Source organism: Geotrypetes seraphini, chromosome 2 (assembly GCF_902459505.1).
Source record: "Geotrypetes seraphini chromosome 2, aGeoSer1.1, whole genome shotgun sequence".
NCBI lineage: Eukaryota > Metazoa > Chordata > Amphibia > Gymnophiona > Dermophiidae > Geotrypetes > Geotrypetes seraphini.
In genome coordinates this window covers 192,017,578-192,038,106 of record NC_047085.1, presented here as the reverse complement: position 1 = coordinate 192,038,106, position 20,529 = coordinate 192,017,578, and the positions used below count along the sequence as shown (strand labels likewise).

The window sequence follows — 20,529 nt, the reverse complement described above, 5'->3', positions numbered from 1 at the left end:
CATAAAATTTCCTTAATAATTTGTTATCAAGTCATAGCCACTCAAGCAGGCAATGAAAAGCTGCTTCAAAAGGAACTTTAAAAGCTGGTGTTCTATTGAGTGACATTAATGTAAGCCATATAAAAGGGGAACAGCAAGCATTTATGGCTTAAAAATCAATGTAATAGCACGAGTGGTTTGGTCAATCTGTGAGTGTGGCAGACAAAGAATGGCTACAATTAAGTCTATGACAACCAGGCCACAAGCTACTGGCATATGACTAAGAAAGGAATGTCTTAGCCATCTTCCAGAAATTTGGGATTGCTCAAATTTGTCTTCAAAAACACAACTATAAGAACAAAACATAAACATTACCATACTGGGACAGACCGAAGGCCCATCAAGTTCAGTATCCTGTCTTCAACAGGGGCCAACCCAGATCCCAAGTAGTAAAAGAGATTTTATGCTGCTTACTTTAGGTATAAGCAGTGGATTTTCCCAATCCATCTCAATAATGGCCTTTGGGCTTCTCTTCTAGGAAATTATCCAAACTTTTTTTAAACCTCACTATGATATATGTGATACAGTCATGTAAACATTCACTTACTAAAGGCAGCTATGATAGCTCATCTTGCAGTGAAAATCCCTTTTCCTTAGTTATGATTTAATCTGGCCTTCTCAGACTTATTGTTGTTAGATGTTTGAGTTCTAACTACTTGATGATTTGTGGATCTAAAAAGAAATTGGTTTTGTGCTAGTCCAGAGAGGTCCTCCAGCGTCATCCCCATGGTTGTTTTCAAGGTGTCCAGCCATCTGATTGCAGGTCGCCATCTTCGCCTGGTTCCTTCGATCTTCCCAAACATGATGTCCTTCTCCAGTGATCTCTCTCTTTTGACGGTGTGACCAAAATAAGACAGTCATAACTTCATCATTTGGGCTTCGAGTGACATAACCGGTATGATCTCTTCCAGAATCGATTTGTTAATTCTTCTGGCAGTCCACGGCATGCCTAAAATCCTTCTCCAGCACCAAAGCTCAAATGAGCTTAGACTTATACAGAGGCCCAAATTAAACAATGTTTGCATCACAAAATCAGCCACAGAAGCACAAATCCACACCATGGTGTATCTGGGTGAGATGAGATTTTTAGGCTATGGGGAAGCTTTGTGGTTGCACACTGTTTTCAGCCCCCTGATTCTTACTTTGGAGAGGGCTTTCTCAAAGCTTCACATGCCTTCCACAGTCACATGCCTTCCACAGACTCACCTTTAAGTAATAAACAAGAAGCTCATTGAGTGCCGGGTCTGCATTAAGGTTCACCAAGTAGCACTTGTCATCTCTGACCTTGATGCCCGATGACTGGAGAGAAATCCCCATACTCTCCAGCTGCCTCTGCCTCTCCTACAAAACAGAAAATCAGCTGTGACTTCTCAAGGCTGGCTTGAGAATATTTAAGGTAAAAATAAAATACATCCACATCCACATTTTGGTGAAACAAGAAAAGTTACATGAGAAGGACCAAGTACTAAGGAGAAAGCGAGTGAAATGAAGTAAGTTAATGGACTACAAGGAATATACCATCAAAACCAATGCATGCAGTGGACATCTAGAATGCTTTAAAGCAGGGCAACCATGTTCTTCAAGGACCACAACCCAGTCGGGTTTTCAAGAGTTCCACAATTAATATGTATGAAGTCTATTTCTATACCAGTGGCCTGCAAACTTTTTGATGCCATGGCACACTAAACTTGGGGCCACAGCTGGAGAACATCCATAAATGCGTGGATGTTGATGTGATGTCATGCACATGTGACATCATCATGTGGAAGTCTGCGCATGCACAGAAGCCCTCCGTACAGAGTCCTGAGCACGCTATCACTATGCCGGTTGGGAGTGCTGGAGGAGAAGAGGTGTGGAGACGAGCCAGCTGACTGCCTACAGGATGTGCCTTTCACTGCAAGAGGTACGTCCTTGTAAGCAGTCAGCCGGCGCTTCTCCTCCTCAACAGCATCTCATGGCACACCCAGAATCTCGCCATGGCACAGTTTGTAATACACTATTCTATACAATGGAAGCAGTACAGGCAAGTCAAACTCATGCATATTCATTTTGGAAATCCTGAAAACATGACTGGGTTATGGCCCTTGAAGACCGTGGCTGCCCATCTCTGCTTTAAAAGAATGTGCCTTACATCACAAAAGAATCACAGTAGTGCTCTCCAAAAGAAAGGTGTCTGAATTGGTACCCAATAACTCTACAAGTCAGATTCAGGGAGCACAATTACTTTGTTCTGGAGGGCGCCATGCTTTGTAGGCCCCTGATTCAAGGACTATTGCATTACCCTAGATTCACAGGAGAGGTGAGCAAGTGAAAGACGGGGGATGTAGCTCGTATCATTATGAATAAAGGACCATGGTGCTGAGGCCCAGAAGAAGCAGGTTCCAACTGAGATGGAACTAAATGAGCAGGAGGAAGCTTTCTGTCAAGCAAAACTAAAATAAAAAATCCTCAAGGAGAAATATGTACGTCTGCTTCGTGCTATATTTTTATACAGAGAATCAGAAGCAGGGCAGAAGAGTAATTCCACGTGCACTGATGACCTTCTCTGCTCTTAAGGGGGTGATAAAAATATACTCAGCAATGCCATTCAAAAGACAAGTTTGAAATTTTAAAATAAATTTTATGGACTGAACTGTGAATATTAATTAAAAAATTAGTCCTTCAAACATAAACCCACTGAAAATTTAAGAGACTGACAGTTATGAAACCTCACTGCAAAAATTAATAGAGAAACCACATTGGTGTTTCACCACCTCTTCAAGCCTAAGGCAGTCTACATATTCAAAAAGGTTATACGGCACTCCGTGTCCAGGAATCAAGAGGTACAGACATGGGAGAGGCCTCATTTGGCCAAAGGATAAGCCAGGGAAGTGCTGAAAGCCCTCTCACCCGAGGCTGGTAGATCTCAAAAGAGAAGATGCTGTATGCAATGTGTATGCTACATGAAGAAGGGCCCAGATATCCATGCGGTACATGCTGTCTGTTCACTCCCATGATGACGCTCATGCTCTGTCTAGGAAGGAAAGAAGCATGAGTGACTACACGTGTGCTCTGGAAGCAGCTGTGGCACGTTTAACATTTGAGGTGCTGAGAGAACAGCCCATGTGCTGGTCTAGGCAGCGGTCACTTTTTTCCCATGGCATACTTGGGGGAGAGGGGGAACGCTGCTGTAGAAGTGTGAAGGACAGAATGACTGCAGCATAAGTCTAATCACTTCCCAGACCAGGAGTTCAAGTATAAGTACACATTTGGTCACAAAGGCTCCTGGGGAAGTGGCATGCCAGACTCCAGCATCTTATTTGGAATGGTGAATAAACTGATGAAATGAAAAGATCTAGGGCTGGTGTGTGTATGTGTAGATACACATCAATGCACAGTCTCCAAAGTTAAGGCTAAAAACCATACCTGTGCAATTTCTTCCGTTTTCCTCAGCTTCTCCTCCCAGGTGATGGTTAATTCGCGTATGAGCTTTTCTGATTCTTCTAGTTTCTCCTTTAGTTCTGGTGCCTTCATAGCCTATTAATCACAATGAAACAAAACATCACTCTTGTTGCACACCACAGTTTACATAGCTTATGGCCTCCCTAACAAGCTTACACCCTCCATCACGCACCAGAGTTGGCTTGATGGTTTTCTCATTGTGTCCGTATGTTCAACTTATTGATAACACTGCAGCACCATGCTAATCCAGGAAGAGTACTGTTCCAAAATGCCTTTCTTTCACTACTACTGCAAAAATGTTTTTCACCCCGATCTCAGGAACATCACAAGGCCATGGGCATTGTGTGGGGGGGAGGGGAGCAAGGGGGGAATTGCCCCCTAACAGTTTACCAGCTTGTCATCTTGATCCTCCTGATTGGCATGGCCAAGTTCTCTGTCTCTTTTCACCCCCTGCAGAGTCCACTATCATTCCCCCCATCTGCCCCTTCGGTGCTGGAGTCTTTCAATTTTCCAGCTGCTAGAAGTGTCTGCAAGGTGAGCCCACCTAGGTGGGAATAAAAAGTCATAGCACAGAGAAGACTTCTGAAGCAGGTCAAAGGGAGCAGGCTCAACTTACTGATGCGGGGGGAGAGGGAGAGAGATGCTACCATGAGGGAGGAGCGATAACCTAAAGCGCTGATGAGCTGTTGGGAATAGAGGGGGAGAGAGGCAGATGCTGGGATGAGGGTTTTTTAGAAAGCCAATGGATCTATGGAGGGGGTGGGGGGAGAGAGAGAGAGAGAGAAAGAAAGAAATGGTGAGATGTGTACCTTAATGTACCCTTAATGTGAAATTCACAGCAGTGCTCTGTTGGTACGTCTGTGTAGTCAGACCATTAAAATTGCTGGCTTTTCTACTTGCAAATGGCTTGTTTTGGACATTTTTAATTTGAGTGTTTGTTTTTTCGATAATGGCAAAAAAGGTTAGACATCTAGCTGAACAAACATCTAGCTGGGCCATTTTCAGGGAGGAAAAAAAAAAGACATCTTGCAGGTTCAAAAATGGTCTTCTCCACCTGAATTTTGGATGTTTTTCTCAAAATGTCCAAAGTCGAACTTAGACATCCTATCCAAAATTCCCCTCCACTCAAACAAAGCCTTAGATATTCCCTTCTAATACTCAGAAACTGCACACAAACCAGACCTTGCCCTTACCTCTGAAAATCTAATGCTTGGAGCTGGCATTAGAATAGGATGTATTTTAGCCACCACAGCTTATCTAAGCTACTTGAATGTGCTGTTCACCATCATTACATTACATTAGAGATTTCTATTCCACCATTGCCTTGCGGTTCAAGGCGGATTACAAAAGAATTACAAAAAAACGTATTACAAGAAGAAGATATCTGGTAATTTCTAGATGGAGCAAGATCTGGTGAGTAGGGTGGATGGTCTATGCACTGAAACCTCAACTGCATCAAAACATCCATTGTTTTGCCATCCTTGTGAGTAGGTGCATTGTCTTTCCACAGCTTCCCTCTCCTTTTTTTTCAATGCCTCTTTTAATCGGCACAGCAAGTTACAGTAGTATTCTGCATTAACTGTTTGGCCCTTGGAAGATAGTCAGTGTTTTGGGATCTTCCTGATCCCATAACATTGTGGCCATGACCCTTCTTGCTGACTTTGGGTCTTGAATTTCTTTGGCCTTGGAGAACCTGAGTGCCACCATTGCATGGACTGTTGTTTTGTCTCAGGATCATAGTAGCGTAACCAAGTTTCATCAACAGTTAACTAGTCGTTCCAAAATGTTGGCACCAGCATGCTGAAAATGCTGCAAAATCAACTTGGAAATGTTCACTCGACGTCATTTCTCGTCAGCATTCAAACATTTGGGCACCCACTTGACTGACAGCTTCTGCATACCAAGCTGCTTGTGGATTATACACCTAACATGTTCCCTGAATATCTATAGTGTCTCAGCAATTGTTTTAGCTGATATTCACCGATCTGCCAAAATTAGATCATGGACATGGTCAACAATTTCAGGAGCTGACACCGTTTGAGGTCTCCCAGACCTTGCTGCATCTTTGGTCTCAAAATCTCCACACAAAGTTTGCACACCACTTCTTCACTGTGAAGTATGATGGGCATTTGTCACTCAATGTTTGCATCATACATTCATGGATTTCCTTTGGCGTTTTCTTCTGCAGGAATAGGAACTTCATAACTACCGGAGTTTCACACTTTAAAAAACTCCACACTTTTCATTGACATGGTTCAATCAAAGATCTGAAACAATGTCAAAACACAGCATTATGATTCTGCAAATTGGACCTTTGCAAAATAAAACAACATAACATTCTTTTCAGCTACAGTAGCAAAATAATGCTCAGAATTTAGGAAGGTGGTTGGGCTGAGAGCTTTTCAACACCCCCCTCGTACTCCTCGATATGCTATCTTCACAGAGATTCCAGCATTCTGTTCTTTCCTGGTTTTATTCCTATTTCTCCCATTGCACTTTCAGTGCATGAAATGGTGAATCCTCTTCCTACTGCTATCCCTCTATCAATCAGTGTGCCCCAATCAGTGTCTTAGGAACCCTCCTTTTCTTCATCTATACCCATTCCTTGGTGCACTGATCTTCTTCCAAGGTTTTCAGTATCACCCCTATGCCGATGACTCCCAGATCTACCTCTCTACACCACATCTACCTCTCTATATCACATATCTCTACAGGAATCCAGGCTCGAGTCTCAGCTTGCATGTCCAACATTGCCACCTGGATGTTTCACCGCCATCTAAAACTGAATATGGCTAAGACTGAGCTCTTTATCTTTCCACCTAAACCCACCTCCACCCCCCCACCCCCACCACCATACTCTATTTGTGTGTACAACACTCTCCTCCTCCCTATCTTATCATGTTCACAACCTTGGGTCTTCTTTGAGGCCTCTCTTTCTCCAATCAGAAACAACAAACCGCTAAAGCCTGTCACTTCTTCTTCTATAATATTATCAAAATCTGAACTCTCCTATTTTTAGCACTTTACCAAAATGCTTATCCACACTCTAATCACCTCTAGCTTAGATTATTGCAACTTGCTTCTCTCAGGTCTTCTGCTCAACCATCTCTCTCCCTTTCAATCCTTTCAAAATTCTGCTGCACGATTTATATTCTGCCAGAACTCAATTACCCCCTCCTCAAATCACTTCATTGGCTCCTCATCCATTTCTGCATAGAGTTCACACTCCTCTTACTGACTCACAAATGCATTTACTCTGCCCCCTCCCAATATCTCTCCTCACTTATGCTCCCCCCCAAACTTCATTCATCAGGTAAATTTCCTTCACTGCCAATTCCAAACTCTATCCCTTCTATCTTGCTGCACTGTATGCCTGGAACAGAGTGTCTGAGTCATTACATCAGGCTCCGTCTCTAGCAGTACTCAAATCCAAGCTCAAAGCCCACTATTTTGATGCTGCTTTCAACTCCAAACCCTCACTCACCATAAAATTACTTTTTATTCATCCTATGATTCTTTCTGCAATTAACTCCCCAACCCTTATATGTCCTGTCTTTCTGTCCAAATTAGTTTGTAAGCTCTGCTGAGCAGGGACTGATCTATTACACCTTTCAATGCTATAGAAATGATAAATAGTGGTAAGAGCCCTCAATTAAAAATACAAGTGGGCTTCCAGAGTGTCTATACTTTTAGCCAGACAGAAATTGAGGGGAAGTGCTCCCAGAAGCAGGGTAGGGAAACAAATATAGACAATTTTTGAAATCTGTGTGCTTTGTTGCTTTGCTTCTGGAGAAAGCAGCTTCAAAATCTGTGTTACTTTCTACCGATAGACAATTTTCAGAAGAGAACCTACCTTGAAAAGTTTCTCCTTATAAAAAAAAGTTACAGGAATTCTACAGTTACAATTTTTCCTATCTTGTTCAAAAAAATGGGAACCACTTCTGTTAATTGACACTGTTAGAAAATTCATTAGCAACCAATATAAAGATCTGGGCATAATCTACTCTCTGGTTTTCTTCATTAGCTGCAACCCAGAATGCACTCTGACTTTACCTCTGCTTGCGAGAGCTGTTCCTTTAGCTTCTCCACCTCCTCCCTGAGTTCCCGGATCAGTCTGGCATTTGGATCTTCATTTATTACAGCATGATTAACAATCCTTTTAGCTCGGTCAGCATATCTTAGTGTAGAGAGAGTTTCTTCGTAATTGTCTGCTGCTGGGCTAATGGTGGCAATCATGGCTGTTTTGCTGTTCCCCCCTAAATTGTCCTGTGAAACATTTGCATACGGTAAGTAAGAAATAATAATAATAATAATAATAACAACAGTTTATATACCGCAGGACCGTGAAGTTCTATGCGGTTTACAATGAATTAGAAAGATTCTACAAATTGAATGGAACATTCATAGTTAGAGATTAGTGGTTAACAGTTTACAAGATCAGATTTGGGGGTGGGATTGTGATGGGGTCTATTGTCCAGATTCGTTACCTAGGTATTTCGAATACAGTTGGTGCTCCCTTAAAATGTGTTTGCATATGATTCTATTTATGATATCTGAAAACATACATCACCAATAGGAAACAATTTTTACTGTCGATTTTTACCCCTCTTTCTCCTTTTTCTACCTACAATGTAACTTTACCCATCCATTCCCTCTCTCCTCACTGTCAAGTCCGTCTTGTTAATGTCTTTAATGTTCACTATATATTATTTAAATTACTTAATATTTCTTCAATTGTTCCTACTCCTATCTGTCATTTTTAAATCTAATGTAAACCGTCCAGATATTTGCTTGATGGTCGGTATATTAAAATCTAATAAACTTGAAACAAGGAAAATATTTTAGAGGAAGACCAAAAACCTTGTGATTTTCATAAAACAAAAAAGCATTAATTTATTACCATGCTTTAATGCTATCAATGTGCATTTTGTAAATAGGTCCCACTGCATAAAATTATTACTGCACTTGGAAAAATTCAAATCACCCCACCCATCTCTGCTCCTAATCACAGCCCCTCACTTTGCTGACAGAGCTATATGCATTTTCAAAACTCCCAGTCCAACCCACTCCCAAAGATATCATGCTCACAGCATGAAAAGTGGCAACTGGACCAGCCCATCGAATTTGAAAATACCGGCCAATCAGTAAAAAGACAGCAGATGGTGGGAGCAGTATGGATGGGCTCCTTTTCGCTTTGCTGGGGGATAGATGATGCACAATCAGGAATGGTCACAGCTGGGTCCTCCTGCTCTGAAAGCACTGAGGGCCTGAACCTGAGGCCAATCACTTTTGGGATTTTGCACTTGGAAAAGTTCAGATCAGAATCCTCTGCCACTTGTTTGATTCCCATGCAATCCAAGTGCCTCCATATTAAGAAGGTTCAAATTTCACCATCTTGAATAAATGTAGCACTACACTTAACTCTTAAGACTTGGCATTGAGTCATTTATCCTTTTAACAGTCTTATTACTGGTATGGTGGAAAATAAATGCAACTTAATAAATAAATAAGCAAGTAGACTTCTTCCAGCTTTGAAGCATTTAAGTGCAGATTAGTTATGCCTCCAATTTTCCCATGGCCTTACTAATGGGATTATTAATCCAGGATAAGATAACCAAAGTCAATAATTATTGAAACAAAATATTCAAGCTAGAAGATGCAAAGATGAGCACTTTCTTCTTTCCAAGTTTCCAGGTGACATTACATAACACAACATAACATAACTTTATTCTTCTATACTGCTAGGCGGTTTACACAGAAGGCTGGACAATCAGCAAAATACAGATAGTTACAAATACAACACCTTACTTAACAATATTCAGTATAAACTTTTTATTAACCGTGATATCCACTTTAGGAAATGAATTTGGCAAACAACACTGATTTGATTACTTTTCGAAATGCACCATAAAATATCATGATTCCACTGATGTAATTACCCCACCAGGACTGCTGCTTACTTGCTTTGAATGCAAGGGTCCTAGCCAAAAAAGTCTTATATCTGCAGCCAATAATTTTTGGATAGACAAATAAATTAGAACTCCTAGTTGTCCTCATTTGCCTATATAACACGAAATGAATTAAAAGGTAAGTTGGGGCTGCTCATTTGGTTGTTAAACCCCAAAAGTTTTTTTTTTAAGTTTAAGTTTTTTTTATTGAATTTTTTTTCCATTTAACAACAAGTGTCATAAATTTTCATACAATTATCTTAACAACCCCAAAAGTTGATGTAGAAAGAAGAGGTAGAACAGGTTATTCAGCTGGACTGCAGCACACAACATAGCTGGCAGGAGCATTACCTTGAGAAGCCAAGTGAGCACAGAGTCTCTGTAAGGCACAAACTTGCCCTTTCCCTTCCCAGCTGCTTGGTCAGCCAGTGAAGATATAACCAAACCTAGAGTTGTAAGAGACCTAGAAAATCACAAGCAAAAGCAAAAACATTAATAGAGTCCTGTATATTTACTGCTAATGCAGTCAAATAATTTGCTATGCAGCAATGGAGAAGGGAAGTGGTAGGGAAAAGAAAGATTCTGTGGTGTGTACATAAGTAATTTAAGGTGCATTACATATCAGGGTAAGGGAATACAGGGGACAAATACAGAATAAGACAGCAGTATGATTCACTGAAGTCTGCCACAATTTCTTCTCCTATTGCAATACCATAGGTTCCAACTCTATCTTCCTCACAGCTAGGACTCAAAACATTTCAGGACAGAAGCCATCTGGCATCAGCTTTGGAACTAAGCAAATGAGAGCAAGTGAACAAGAATGAGGGCTGTATCACATCTTCTTATGCTAGACATTAACTTAAAATGACAACTAGGTTCCTTTCTGTTGGATCTGATTTCATTCATAAGATGGAAATCTGGTGGTCATTTTAGCATCAACAAACAAGCCATTTGTTGATTTATAAATTAACTGGACCTGATTTTGGAAGGGGTGGGGGAGGTGTTCTGCCTCCACTTTCATGAATGCAGATTACTTGTGAATAGATAAATGTAAGCAGCCAGAGTGTTTCTTTAAGACATGCTCCCAGAGTAAACTGCTACATCCCTAGTGGGCTTATGCCCCCTTCGTTCTTGCTTGTTTTCTCTTGTGCTATCTGAAAGCAATCTCCATCTTAGTTAGCACATGGACATAGGAGAGGCACGGTTCCTCATCTAGATTTCACCTTTACAGCTTAGCCAACTATGTCTGGAGCACAGTGCGACCTTTCACATAGAGTCTGTGATACACATTCCTGGCTTTGTGCTGGTTGAGTGTAGATTCTGTAGCAGAAATCCCTCAAAAACAACTGTGTGGGTTATTTCTTTGTCTTGCATTTATATTAAAGAAGTTTGTTCAAAGAATAGAGTCTGGCCTGATAACATTAATGGCTACAGGTTTAACGAGTTTATCTGTCTGACTCCCTCCAAGACAAGCCAATCACAGGAAGAATTTTCCTTACAGTCCATTTAAAACAAGTTTAAAAATAGGAAAATGTTATAAATGAAATAATTTCATCTAGGTGCTGAGTCAAGAGGGCCTGAACATTTAAAATTGCATTACTAATGGGATTATTATCCTTAAATAAAACCCCATGCAACAACATGCAATTTCCTCATTTAATGCCCAAGTGTCACAGGAGAATGAACGCAAAAGAGAAATAATACAAGGAAAAAGAACCAACCAAATCTGCAGTGAATGATACAAAAGCAAAACAAAGGAAAACTGCAGAAACCTGTACAATGATGTAGGCTAAGTTTAATGCATCAAAAGCGGTTAAAAACAATACCTTAACATACACCAGGGGACCCGACACGGTCCGTGTTTCGGAAAACACGCCTTCATCAGGGGTCCCAAGTAAAACAGAAGTCAGCTGAAACAGCCAATGAACTGTAGCCTACAGAAATGACGAGCGCCAAAGGCCGATCTGTGTGTAGGTTGCTGCGTAGTTTTACTTGGAACCCCTGATGAAGGCGTGTTTTCCGAAACACGGACTGTGTCGGGTCCCCTGGTGTATTTTAAGGTGGTGTTTTTAACCACTTTTGATACAATAAACTTAGCCTACATCATTGTACGGGTTTCTGCAGTTTTCCTTTGTTTCGCAAAAGAGAGATAGCCATGCAGGTCTTCTAACTCATTAATAACTGCAGCCTGAAGTAGAAATGAGAGAAGGAGCATGAAGAACTCAGCTCAACAGCACTCAGCATCAGCCCCTAGCAGCCTCAATAGGGAGCCATAAATAAAAAGATCAATCCAGCACTGAAAAGGATATCTGAAAGACAACAGCCCCAGGTGACTAAAGATCAGTATTAGAACTCATCAGTCTTGACATCTGAAGTCTATGATTTCAGAAGGGTCAAAGGGGCAGCTCTTAAAAAAACAAAAACAAAACCCCTCCATGGAAACAAAGGGCACCCAAAAAATCTGAGGTAAAAACAGAAGAGCCCGCCTGTATAACTCCTGAAAGCCGAGATTAGGATGTGAAGGAGTATGAGGGGCTGGGTTTATAAGACAATAGTGAAAACTACAGCCTGAAAGTGCTGAGAGAACTAAAACCTGGTATCAGATGTTCATCTGAGCTCTAGATCCTGCCCTCAGTTTTTCTCACAATTCCACCTAAACAAGAAGTGAACATATGCCTAAAACATCCTGTATTATCAGGCCTACCCATGTACATGTCATCAAATGTCTCAGTTTGAACTCCAGAATCATCAAACCTGTCCTGTATATGTTGACGTGAATGGCTGACCACAAGAAACCCTATCAACTTTGTTTAGGATTGATCCTCACTAAAATGCAGAGGACTATATTTTCTGCTGCGAAACTACCTCCTATCCATTTACAACTTTATTGCTGGCGTCCATTTAACTTAATAAAAAATTTAAAAAAATCAACAAATGGTTTGTCTATTAAAATCTAAAATGACAACCATGTGTTTTAAATCTTTATTCATTTTTTTGTGTTACAACAAGTGTTACAAATAAACTCAATAGAAACTTAAATACACACTTGACTAACTCATATATTAATATCAAGTTTAACATTAATATAATAATCCCCTGTCCCACCCTCCTTCCCAACCAATAATACATAAATCAATTTTATTATACATTCTTTAAATATTAATTTAGTATGTAATAATCAAAATTGAAAAACCCACCCCATTTCCCTCTTTATAATTATCTTATCATGGGAAAAGTTCATTAGAGAAATCATGTTAACGGTCTTCAGATGTTTCCAGTTTTATTTATGGGAAAAATTATCCTTCTTTACAAAAATCGGTTAATGGTCCCCATATTTTTTTAAATTTATTCATGTATCCTTTGTGTGTTGCAATAGCGAGTTCCATTTTATATATGTGGCATACCGAATTCCACCAGAACATATAATTCAATCTATCATGTTGTTTCCAATTGAATGTAATTTGTTGTATTGCAATTCCAGTTAAAATAAATAAAAGTTTGTTATTACTGGATGAAATTTGGCTTTTTGCTCTCATAGTTGTTCCAAATAATATAGTATCATATGTCAAGGCTACTGGATTTTCTAACATTCTGTTAATTTGGGGCCAAATTGATTTCCAGAATGATAGGATAAATGGACAAAAGAATAAAAGATGATCTAATGTCCCAATTTCAATATGACAGTGCCAGCATCTATTAGATCTTGAACTATCTATTTTTTGTAAACGAGTAGGGGTCCAAAAAGCTCTATGAAGAAGAAAAAACCAAGTTTGTCTCATAGATGCTGACACCGTACATTTTAGCCTCCAAGACCAAAGTCGTGGCCATTGAGATGCACTAATTTGGTGTTTTATCTCAATGCTCCAAATGTCTCTAAGACCATTTTTTGGTTTTTTATTTATATATCCGGATATTAATTTATACCACTGTGCGGCTTTGTGACCTATTGAGTCCATCTGGAAACATAAGAATTCCAAACTGTGATATTTAGCGAGATCTTTCCATTCAGGGAACCCTTTCTGAATAGATTGCTTCAATTGCAACCATTTAAAATATTGTGTTTTATTGAGACCAAATTTTTGTTGCAATTGTGAAAACTCCAGCAATTTATCATTTTTAATTACATCATCCAAAGTGCGAATGCCTGCTATCATCCAATGTTTCCAGATGACTTTAAAACCGCCAATTTTGATCTTGGGGTTTAGCCATATAGTTTGGTTGGTTGATTTACTAATTGGAATTTGAGTAAGATTACTTATGTATTTTAAAGTTTTCCAGGTATCCATAAATATTTTATGATCTTTGTATAACCTTGGCATTTTGATACCAATTACATGATTAAGACGTAATGGAAACATAAGCCTCCATTCTAGCCAAAACCAGTCTGGAATATTATCTGTGGGTTCTGGGAGGATCCAATACATACCATGACGTAAGATATAGGCTTGATGATACCTATAAAAGTTGGGAAAATTTACCCCTCCCTCCTTAATTGGTTTTTGTAATGACGCTAGAGCAATTCTTGGTTTTTTATTAAGCCATATAAATTTTGTCAAAGTCCTATTTATTTTTGTATAAAACGAATCTTGAAAGAAAACTGGTATCATCCCCATTTGGTAACATACTACCGGTAAAATCATCATTTTTACAGTTTGTACTCTTCCCCACCAAGATAAATGCAAAGGATTCCATTGCTCACACATTTCTATTACTTTTTGTAATAAGCATTTTTCATTAATTTTCATTGTTTCATCTACTGTTTTTGTTATCAAAATTCCAAGGTATTTAATATATTCTTCCTTCCAAACAAAAGGGAATGTATCAAATAAACCTTTTGTACAATGTATATTTAGTGGAAGAATCTCTGATTTATTCCAATTAATTTTATATCCTGAAAAATTTCCAAATTTCTCAATCAATTCGAGTAGATGTGGAATGGTGGATTCTGGATTCTTCAGATATAGTAATAAATCATCTGCGTAAGCAGATATCTTATATTCTTTATCTGAATGAGGTATACCCTGTATCTCCTTAGCTTGTTGGATAGCTAATATTAAGGGTTCTAAAACAATATCAAACAGCAAAGGGGATAAGGGACATCCTTGTCTAACTCCTCTCTGTAGATTAAATTTTTCTGAAAACGTATTATTAATATATAGTCTAGCAGAAGGGGAGCTATACATTGTTTGTATCATTTGTATAAATCCAGGACCTATACCAAACCATTCCATTGCTTGATACATAAAAGGCCATTCTACTCTATCAAAGGCCTTTTCTGCATCTAATGAAATTGCAAAAGTAGGTTCATTCATTTTCTTTGTTAAATATAACATATGGAATGTTAATCTGGTATTGTGAGATGAATGTCTTTGAGCAACGAATCCTGTTTGATGCATACCTATTATATGGGGTAGAGCTTTAGCTAATCTTAGCGCAAGTATTTTTGCTAATAATTTTCCATCTACATTTATTAAAGATATTGGTCTATAGTTTGAGACCAAAGTGGGATCTTTATTGGACTTTGGCAAAACAATAGTCAAAGATTCTGCTATAGTGCCTTTAATACAACCTTTATTGAGTTGATATTGATAAAGATTTAATAAATAGGGTAATAAAAAATTTTGATATGTTTTATAAAATTCCACTGTATATCCATCACCACCTGGAGCGGATCCAACTCTAAGGGACTTCAAAGCTGTTCCTAATTCTTTTAGTGATATTGGTTCTTCCAAACTTCGTTTTATATGTTCAGGAATTTTTGGACCCTCTAACATTTTTAAAAATTCAAAACCATCTTTTTCTTTATTTAGATAATTTTCGGAAGAATAAAGAGATTTATAAAATTTTAAGAATTGTTTTAAAATAGGTTCAATTTGTGTATATGTATTTCCATTTTCATCTTTTATTGCTATTAATTTTGTTTTTCTTTTTTTCGCTTTAAGATAATTTGCCAATATTCTTCCTGATTTGTTTGAATTACCATAGTATAATGTTTGTTGAGAAAATAAATCTTTCCTAATCATCTTAGATGAGATCTCATTATATTTACCTTTTAATTTTAATAATTCTTGTTGAATAGAATATTCCCATTTTTCTATAAGTTTTGATTCTAAATTTTTAATCTCTTTTTCTAAGATTAAAAATTGTTTTTTAATTTGTTTTTTTAGAAAAGCCGAATAAGAAATTATCTGTCCTCTAATTGATGCCTTAAAAGCATCCCATAAAGTTTCTCTGTTAATATCATCATTATCGTTTATTTGAAAAAATTCTTTCATTTTTGTTAGAAGATTTTCACAAAAGTTTTGGTCAACCAACAGTGTATTATCCATTTTCCAAATTGGTCTGTTATTATTTTGATCTGTAGTTTTAATTTTGATCCACACTCCACCATGGTCAGATAGAATAATTGGATCAATGGCTGCTTGTGTCACTTGATGTGCAAGATGATTTGAAGTAAAGATATAATCTATTCTTGAAAAGGAATTGTGAACATGAGAACAGAAAGAAAATTCCCGACCATCAAAATGAAGTATTCTCCATATATCTATTAAATCACAAGATTGAATCAAATTATCTAGTCCCATAGATTTCATAACTCTACTTGGGTTTTTATCTAATAAAGGATCCATTACAGCATTGAAGTCCCCTGCTACTATAAGATTTGAAGTAGCCAGTGGTATGATCAGTTGTTGAAGAGTTTTAAAGAATTCATTTTGGTTCGAATTAGGGGCGTATATATTGATTATCGTCATGGTAGTATTTCCCATATTCATTTCCACCATTATCCATCTTCCATGAATATCTGAAGCTTTTAGTTTAAATGAAGCAGAGCATTTTTTATTAATTAAAATAGCAACACCTGCTTTTTTCCCTATAGCTGGTGAGAAAAAACACTGTTTGACCCAGCCTCCTTCTAGCTTTTTAGATTCTATATGTGAGAGGTGGGTCTCTTGTATAAGGCATATATCTGGATCTTGCCTTTTTAAAAATGATAGTGATTTTTTCCTTTTTATCATATGATTTAGACCGTTAACATTTAAAGACATAATTTTAATATCCATTTATTTTTAAATATTCAGGTATTAAATTATGTATATTTTCCCAATGTTTTAAGTATTTCTTTTCTCTTTTTCCCTTTATTCCCATGATTATCTTATATATTTCCCTTTTATTCCCTCCCATCCCTCTTATCCCTCCCTTCCCCCCCTTATTAATTACGAAAACTTGGATACGCAGGTTTAGGTTAGATTTAGATAACTCCGACAAGCTATTAATAATTATCTAAAGTACTACCATTTTTTCTCTATTTCTGTATATTTTCTATTATTATTATTAATTATAAGAATAAGTAAAAAGTTTTTCATTCTTATGTATTGAAAGATTATTTTCTGTATTTGTATGTCTTTAAATCCATAAGAATGATTATATTAAATCAGTTATATCTAAGAACATTTCAATTATAATTCAATTCTTTTCAGGTGGTATATTATATTTACTTTAAAAAGCTTTCCAATTTAGCCTCTTTCCTCAGAACTGTAACAAGAGTCTTCAGCACAGGAATCCCCTCATCTCTTATACTCATTATTTTCTTCTGTTTCACGAGAGAGTTGTCAATTAAGAGAAGCTAACACTCCCATCATTGTTCTTGTAAGTTCTATCTCAATAGCATACTCTCTAGATATCTATGATTTTAAAGTATCTGATGCCTGTGCAGAAGAGAGTGAAGTCCTGTGCCAAAAACCCTTCCTTTATCTCCCATAGAGGATTGCCAGGTTGAATAATTGTGGGTACTAAAATTCAACTTAATAAATAAAAGAACATAAAATTTGAGATATATATATTTAAAAAATTTTTCAGGCAATTTTTGCGTCCCCAATACATTCTTTTCATATATTTCATATTTAAAACGCATTTTAATGTATTTGAAACGCAAAATTAATCCCGAAGTACCACCTTCAACCGGAAATATAGCAAACCAATCATTTCGTCTTATTTTTTTTTATAATCTTCTCTGTGATTGAAGGATGATTCTCTTTCTTATTATTACTCCGCTTTCAAAATTTCTCATTCAATCAGTACATCTTTAAGTTTGTTGAAAAAACTTTCTTCATCATCATTTGAGTTCGGAGATGTGTTTCAATTCATTTTCATTCCTTCCAGTAAGTTTATTCTATTTATTCTGAGTAGAATTCTAGAATTTTTTTTTTTTTTTTTTTTTTTTTTTTGTATTTTTCAGTTTTCTTGTTTTCCATGGAGAATGTTGCAAGTTGTTTAAGTCTTTAATTCGATCCTTGTGTGTTCTTTTTCCATTGCTTTCCGTTCTGATCTATCTTTAACCGTCAGTAGTCTTTAGTATGAACTCATTAATTGTTCTTTAGATTGTCATAGGTTGCTCCATTTGATTTATAAATTCCTGTAGTTTTTTTGGATCCGTAAAGTTTTGCGTTTTGTTAGCAATGGTAACCTTCATAATTGCCGGGTAAAGGAGCCCAAATCTAGCTCCTAGAGATCTTAGTTGTGGTCTCATGTCTAAGAATTGTTTTCTTCTTGTTGCTGTTTCTTTTGCAAAGTCCGGGACAATGTATATTTTTGAATCTTGGCATTTAAGATTTTTGATTTCCTTGGCTATTTGGCATATTTCAATTGCTTGTTGATGTCTTAAAAGTTTAAAAATTAAAGTTCTTGGACCTGTTTGAGTGTTATTTCTTTGTGTTGGAATCCTATGAGCTCTTTCAATTTCCAGTTCCGTTTTAAATTTCAGTGGTAGTATTTTGGGAAGAAATTTTTCAAGAAATGCAATCGGATCATTCTTTTCCACTCCTTCAGGTAATCCGATTATTCTTAAATTATTCCGTCTTTCACGATTCCGGCTGTCTTCAAGATTTTTTTTTATCTCTGTTATTTCTTTCCATATGATTTTACTGTGATTCATATCTGTATTTAATTGTTCTGTAATATCTTCTAATGTTGAGATTCTATTTTCTGTGATGTCCACTCTTTTAGTTAGAATTGCAGCATCTTCCATTGCTTTTTGTAGTTTTTTGTTACTATCTAAGACAATTTCTTTTATTTGTCTTAGTTCTTCCATAACATCCAGATTTTTTTCTGTTGGTAATGGGATTTTAGAGGGTGTACCTGGCTCAGGTTTCGACCTCTTATTGCTTCCCGATGTTCCAGCTCCCAAGTCAGTTTTATTTTGTTTAGTTGAAGTCATATTTCAATATATATTTTAGTTTCTTTAAAATATTTGGTAGTAATTCTTTTTAATATATTTGCATATAAGGAGCTATTCGTTTATCCAACCATTCGTCCAAGCCACGCCCCTTTTTTTTTTTTTTTTTTTTTTTTTTTTCAGTATTCTTAAAGCAACTGTAAATTATTTGTCTTAGGCTCTATTGCAAACTCTTTGTTGGCATCCAGCCTCAGCTGAAAAAAATTTTGCAGCCTTCCTTTCTGGCTCTCCTCTTACAAGCCCAATCGCAGCCTTTACCGAGGAGAGCAATATTCCATGCAGTATATTTACTTTAATCTTTCAATGTGCATGTATATGTATTTCAGTGTCTCTCAACTGCCTCAATGTCACTTTTTCTTCAGGTCAAAGAAGTTACCAATCCTTTTATTTGTCCTTTTCTCAGAGCCCAAAAACCTACAATTTCCTATATCTGAATCTCTTCAATTACAGCAGCAGAGATTGACATTTATACTGATCCTTCACAGTTTATTTTTGAAGTTAGCAGCAAGGAAATAGTTAAAAAAAAAAAAACCGTTGCCAAGTAGATTTCACTGTAGACCTCGCCTCATCTCTAGCAGAGGACAGCTATTTCAAAGCAGCCCATTTCCCTAGTTTGACAGGCATCAGGCATCCTTAAAAAAAAAAAACCTTTATCCCTGTCACTAGGCAGCTCACCGGCAGTCCCAGACTTTTCAATTTTTCTTTTTTTTTTCCGATCCAAGATGGCCGCGGTCGTGGTGCACCGAGCAACCGTCTGCAAAACCCCACCTTCGGGAAATCTTTCCTCCTGCGCTCTACGCCGGAGAGCTTTAATCGTGCCAAAGAGGAGGGGAAGGAAAGCCTCCCTGGCCTCACGACGTACCGGACCAGCCCTCCCTGGCAACACTGAAAAGCCGCTGAGACGGATTCAGCCCTTCACCTCGCCTCCCAGGAAACAAACAAAAACGGCACCTCTTTCTCCCGAATTTCTCCTTCAAATATCTCTCCGACCCACTCAAAGAGGCAAACTCCAATTTATTATGCCATCAAGAACGTTTTTTTTTGTAGTTTTTCTGAATTTTAAGCTTGTCTATACGGAGCTCTTTCTTCATCCAACCGTCATCGTTCGCGTCCAAGCCACGCCCCCTCTAAAATGACAACCAGATGTCCATCTTATGAATTAATTCGGGTCTAACACAAATTACTCACAGATTTAATTCACTAAGATTTAGGTGCTATTATTTTTTTTTTTAACATTTGCCTTTATGAACACTTTCTTTACTCAAAGATGTAGGGTATTTAGAAGCTTCCAGGATTTTGATTAGCTTTTTTTTTCTTTAGACAGCATGAGAGATACAGTGAAACCTATTAGTCTTTGTTTTGTTCAACCTTATGATTTTTTATTCTACTTAATAGCAAAGTAAATGATGACAAAATAACAACAACATAGACCATCAAGTCTGCCCAGAAAGGTTGGGGTTACTTTCTTTCACCAAATAGAACCAATGTCAGCCATCGCAATTTATAAGGAAGACAAAAGCCTAGATTCTCAAAAATTTGCGTTAAAAACAGACGGGCCGCTATCACAGCCGTTACAGTAGTGATTTTAAAAAAAGCAAGTCATTCTCCAAAAAACACTCATGCGTATGAAATTGGTGGAGAGTAGCGAAGATTTGCTAAATTTGCTTGTGCCCACTGCTGGTGATAGCGATGGGCACATGTGCAGAATAAACACACAAAAAAACAAAGAAACCCCAACAACAAATTGAGCCGCCAAAATCAAGGAATCCTCCACCTGACAGCAAGAGGAATGCCCACTCTCTTCTGCCACTACGCATCAACCACTCCTCCCAGTGCATCTGATGACCCTCCAACTTCTCTCTCTTACCT

General features: G+C 37.7%; 1 protein-coding gene across 1 annotated transcript in view; it reads right to left on the bottom strand.

The window, feature by feature from the left end:
- KIF13A (kinesin family member 13A) overlaps nucleotides 1-20,529 on the bottom strand; it is a 483,305-nt gene that overhangs the window by 258,272 nt on the left and 204,504 nt on the right. The window contains 4 exon segments of the mRNA XM_033934590.1: nucleotides 1,246-1,380; nucleotides 3,445-3,555; nucleotides 7,534-7,746; nucleotides 9,780-9,891. Coding sequence (XP_033790481.1) covers nucleotides 1,246-1,380; nucleotides 3,445-3,555; nucleotides 7,534-7,746; nucleotides 9,780-9,891 — 571 coding nt within the window.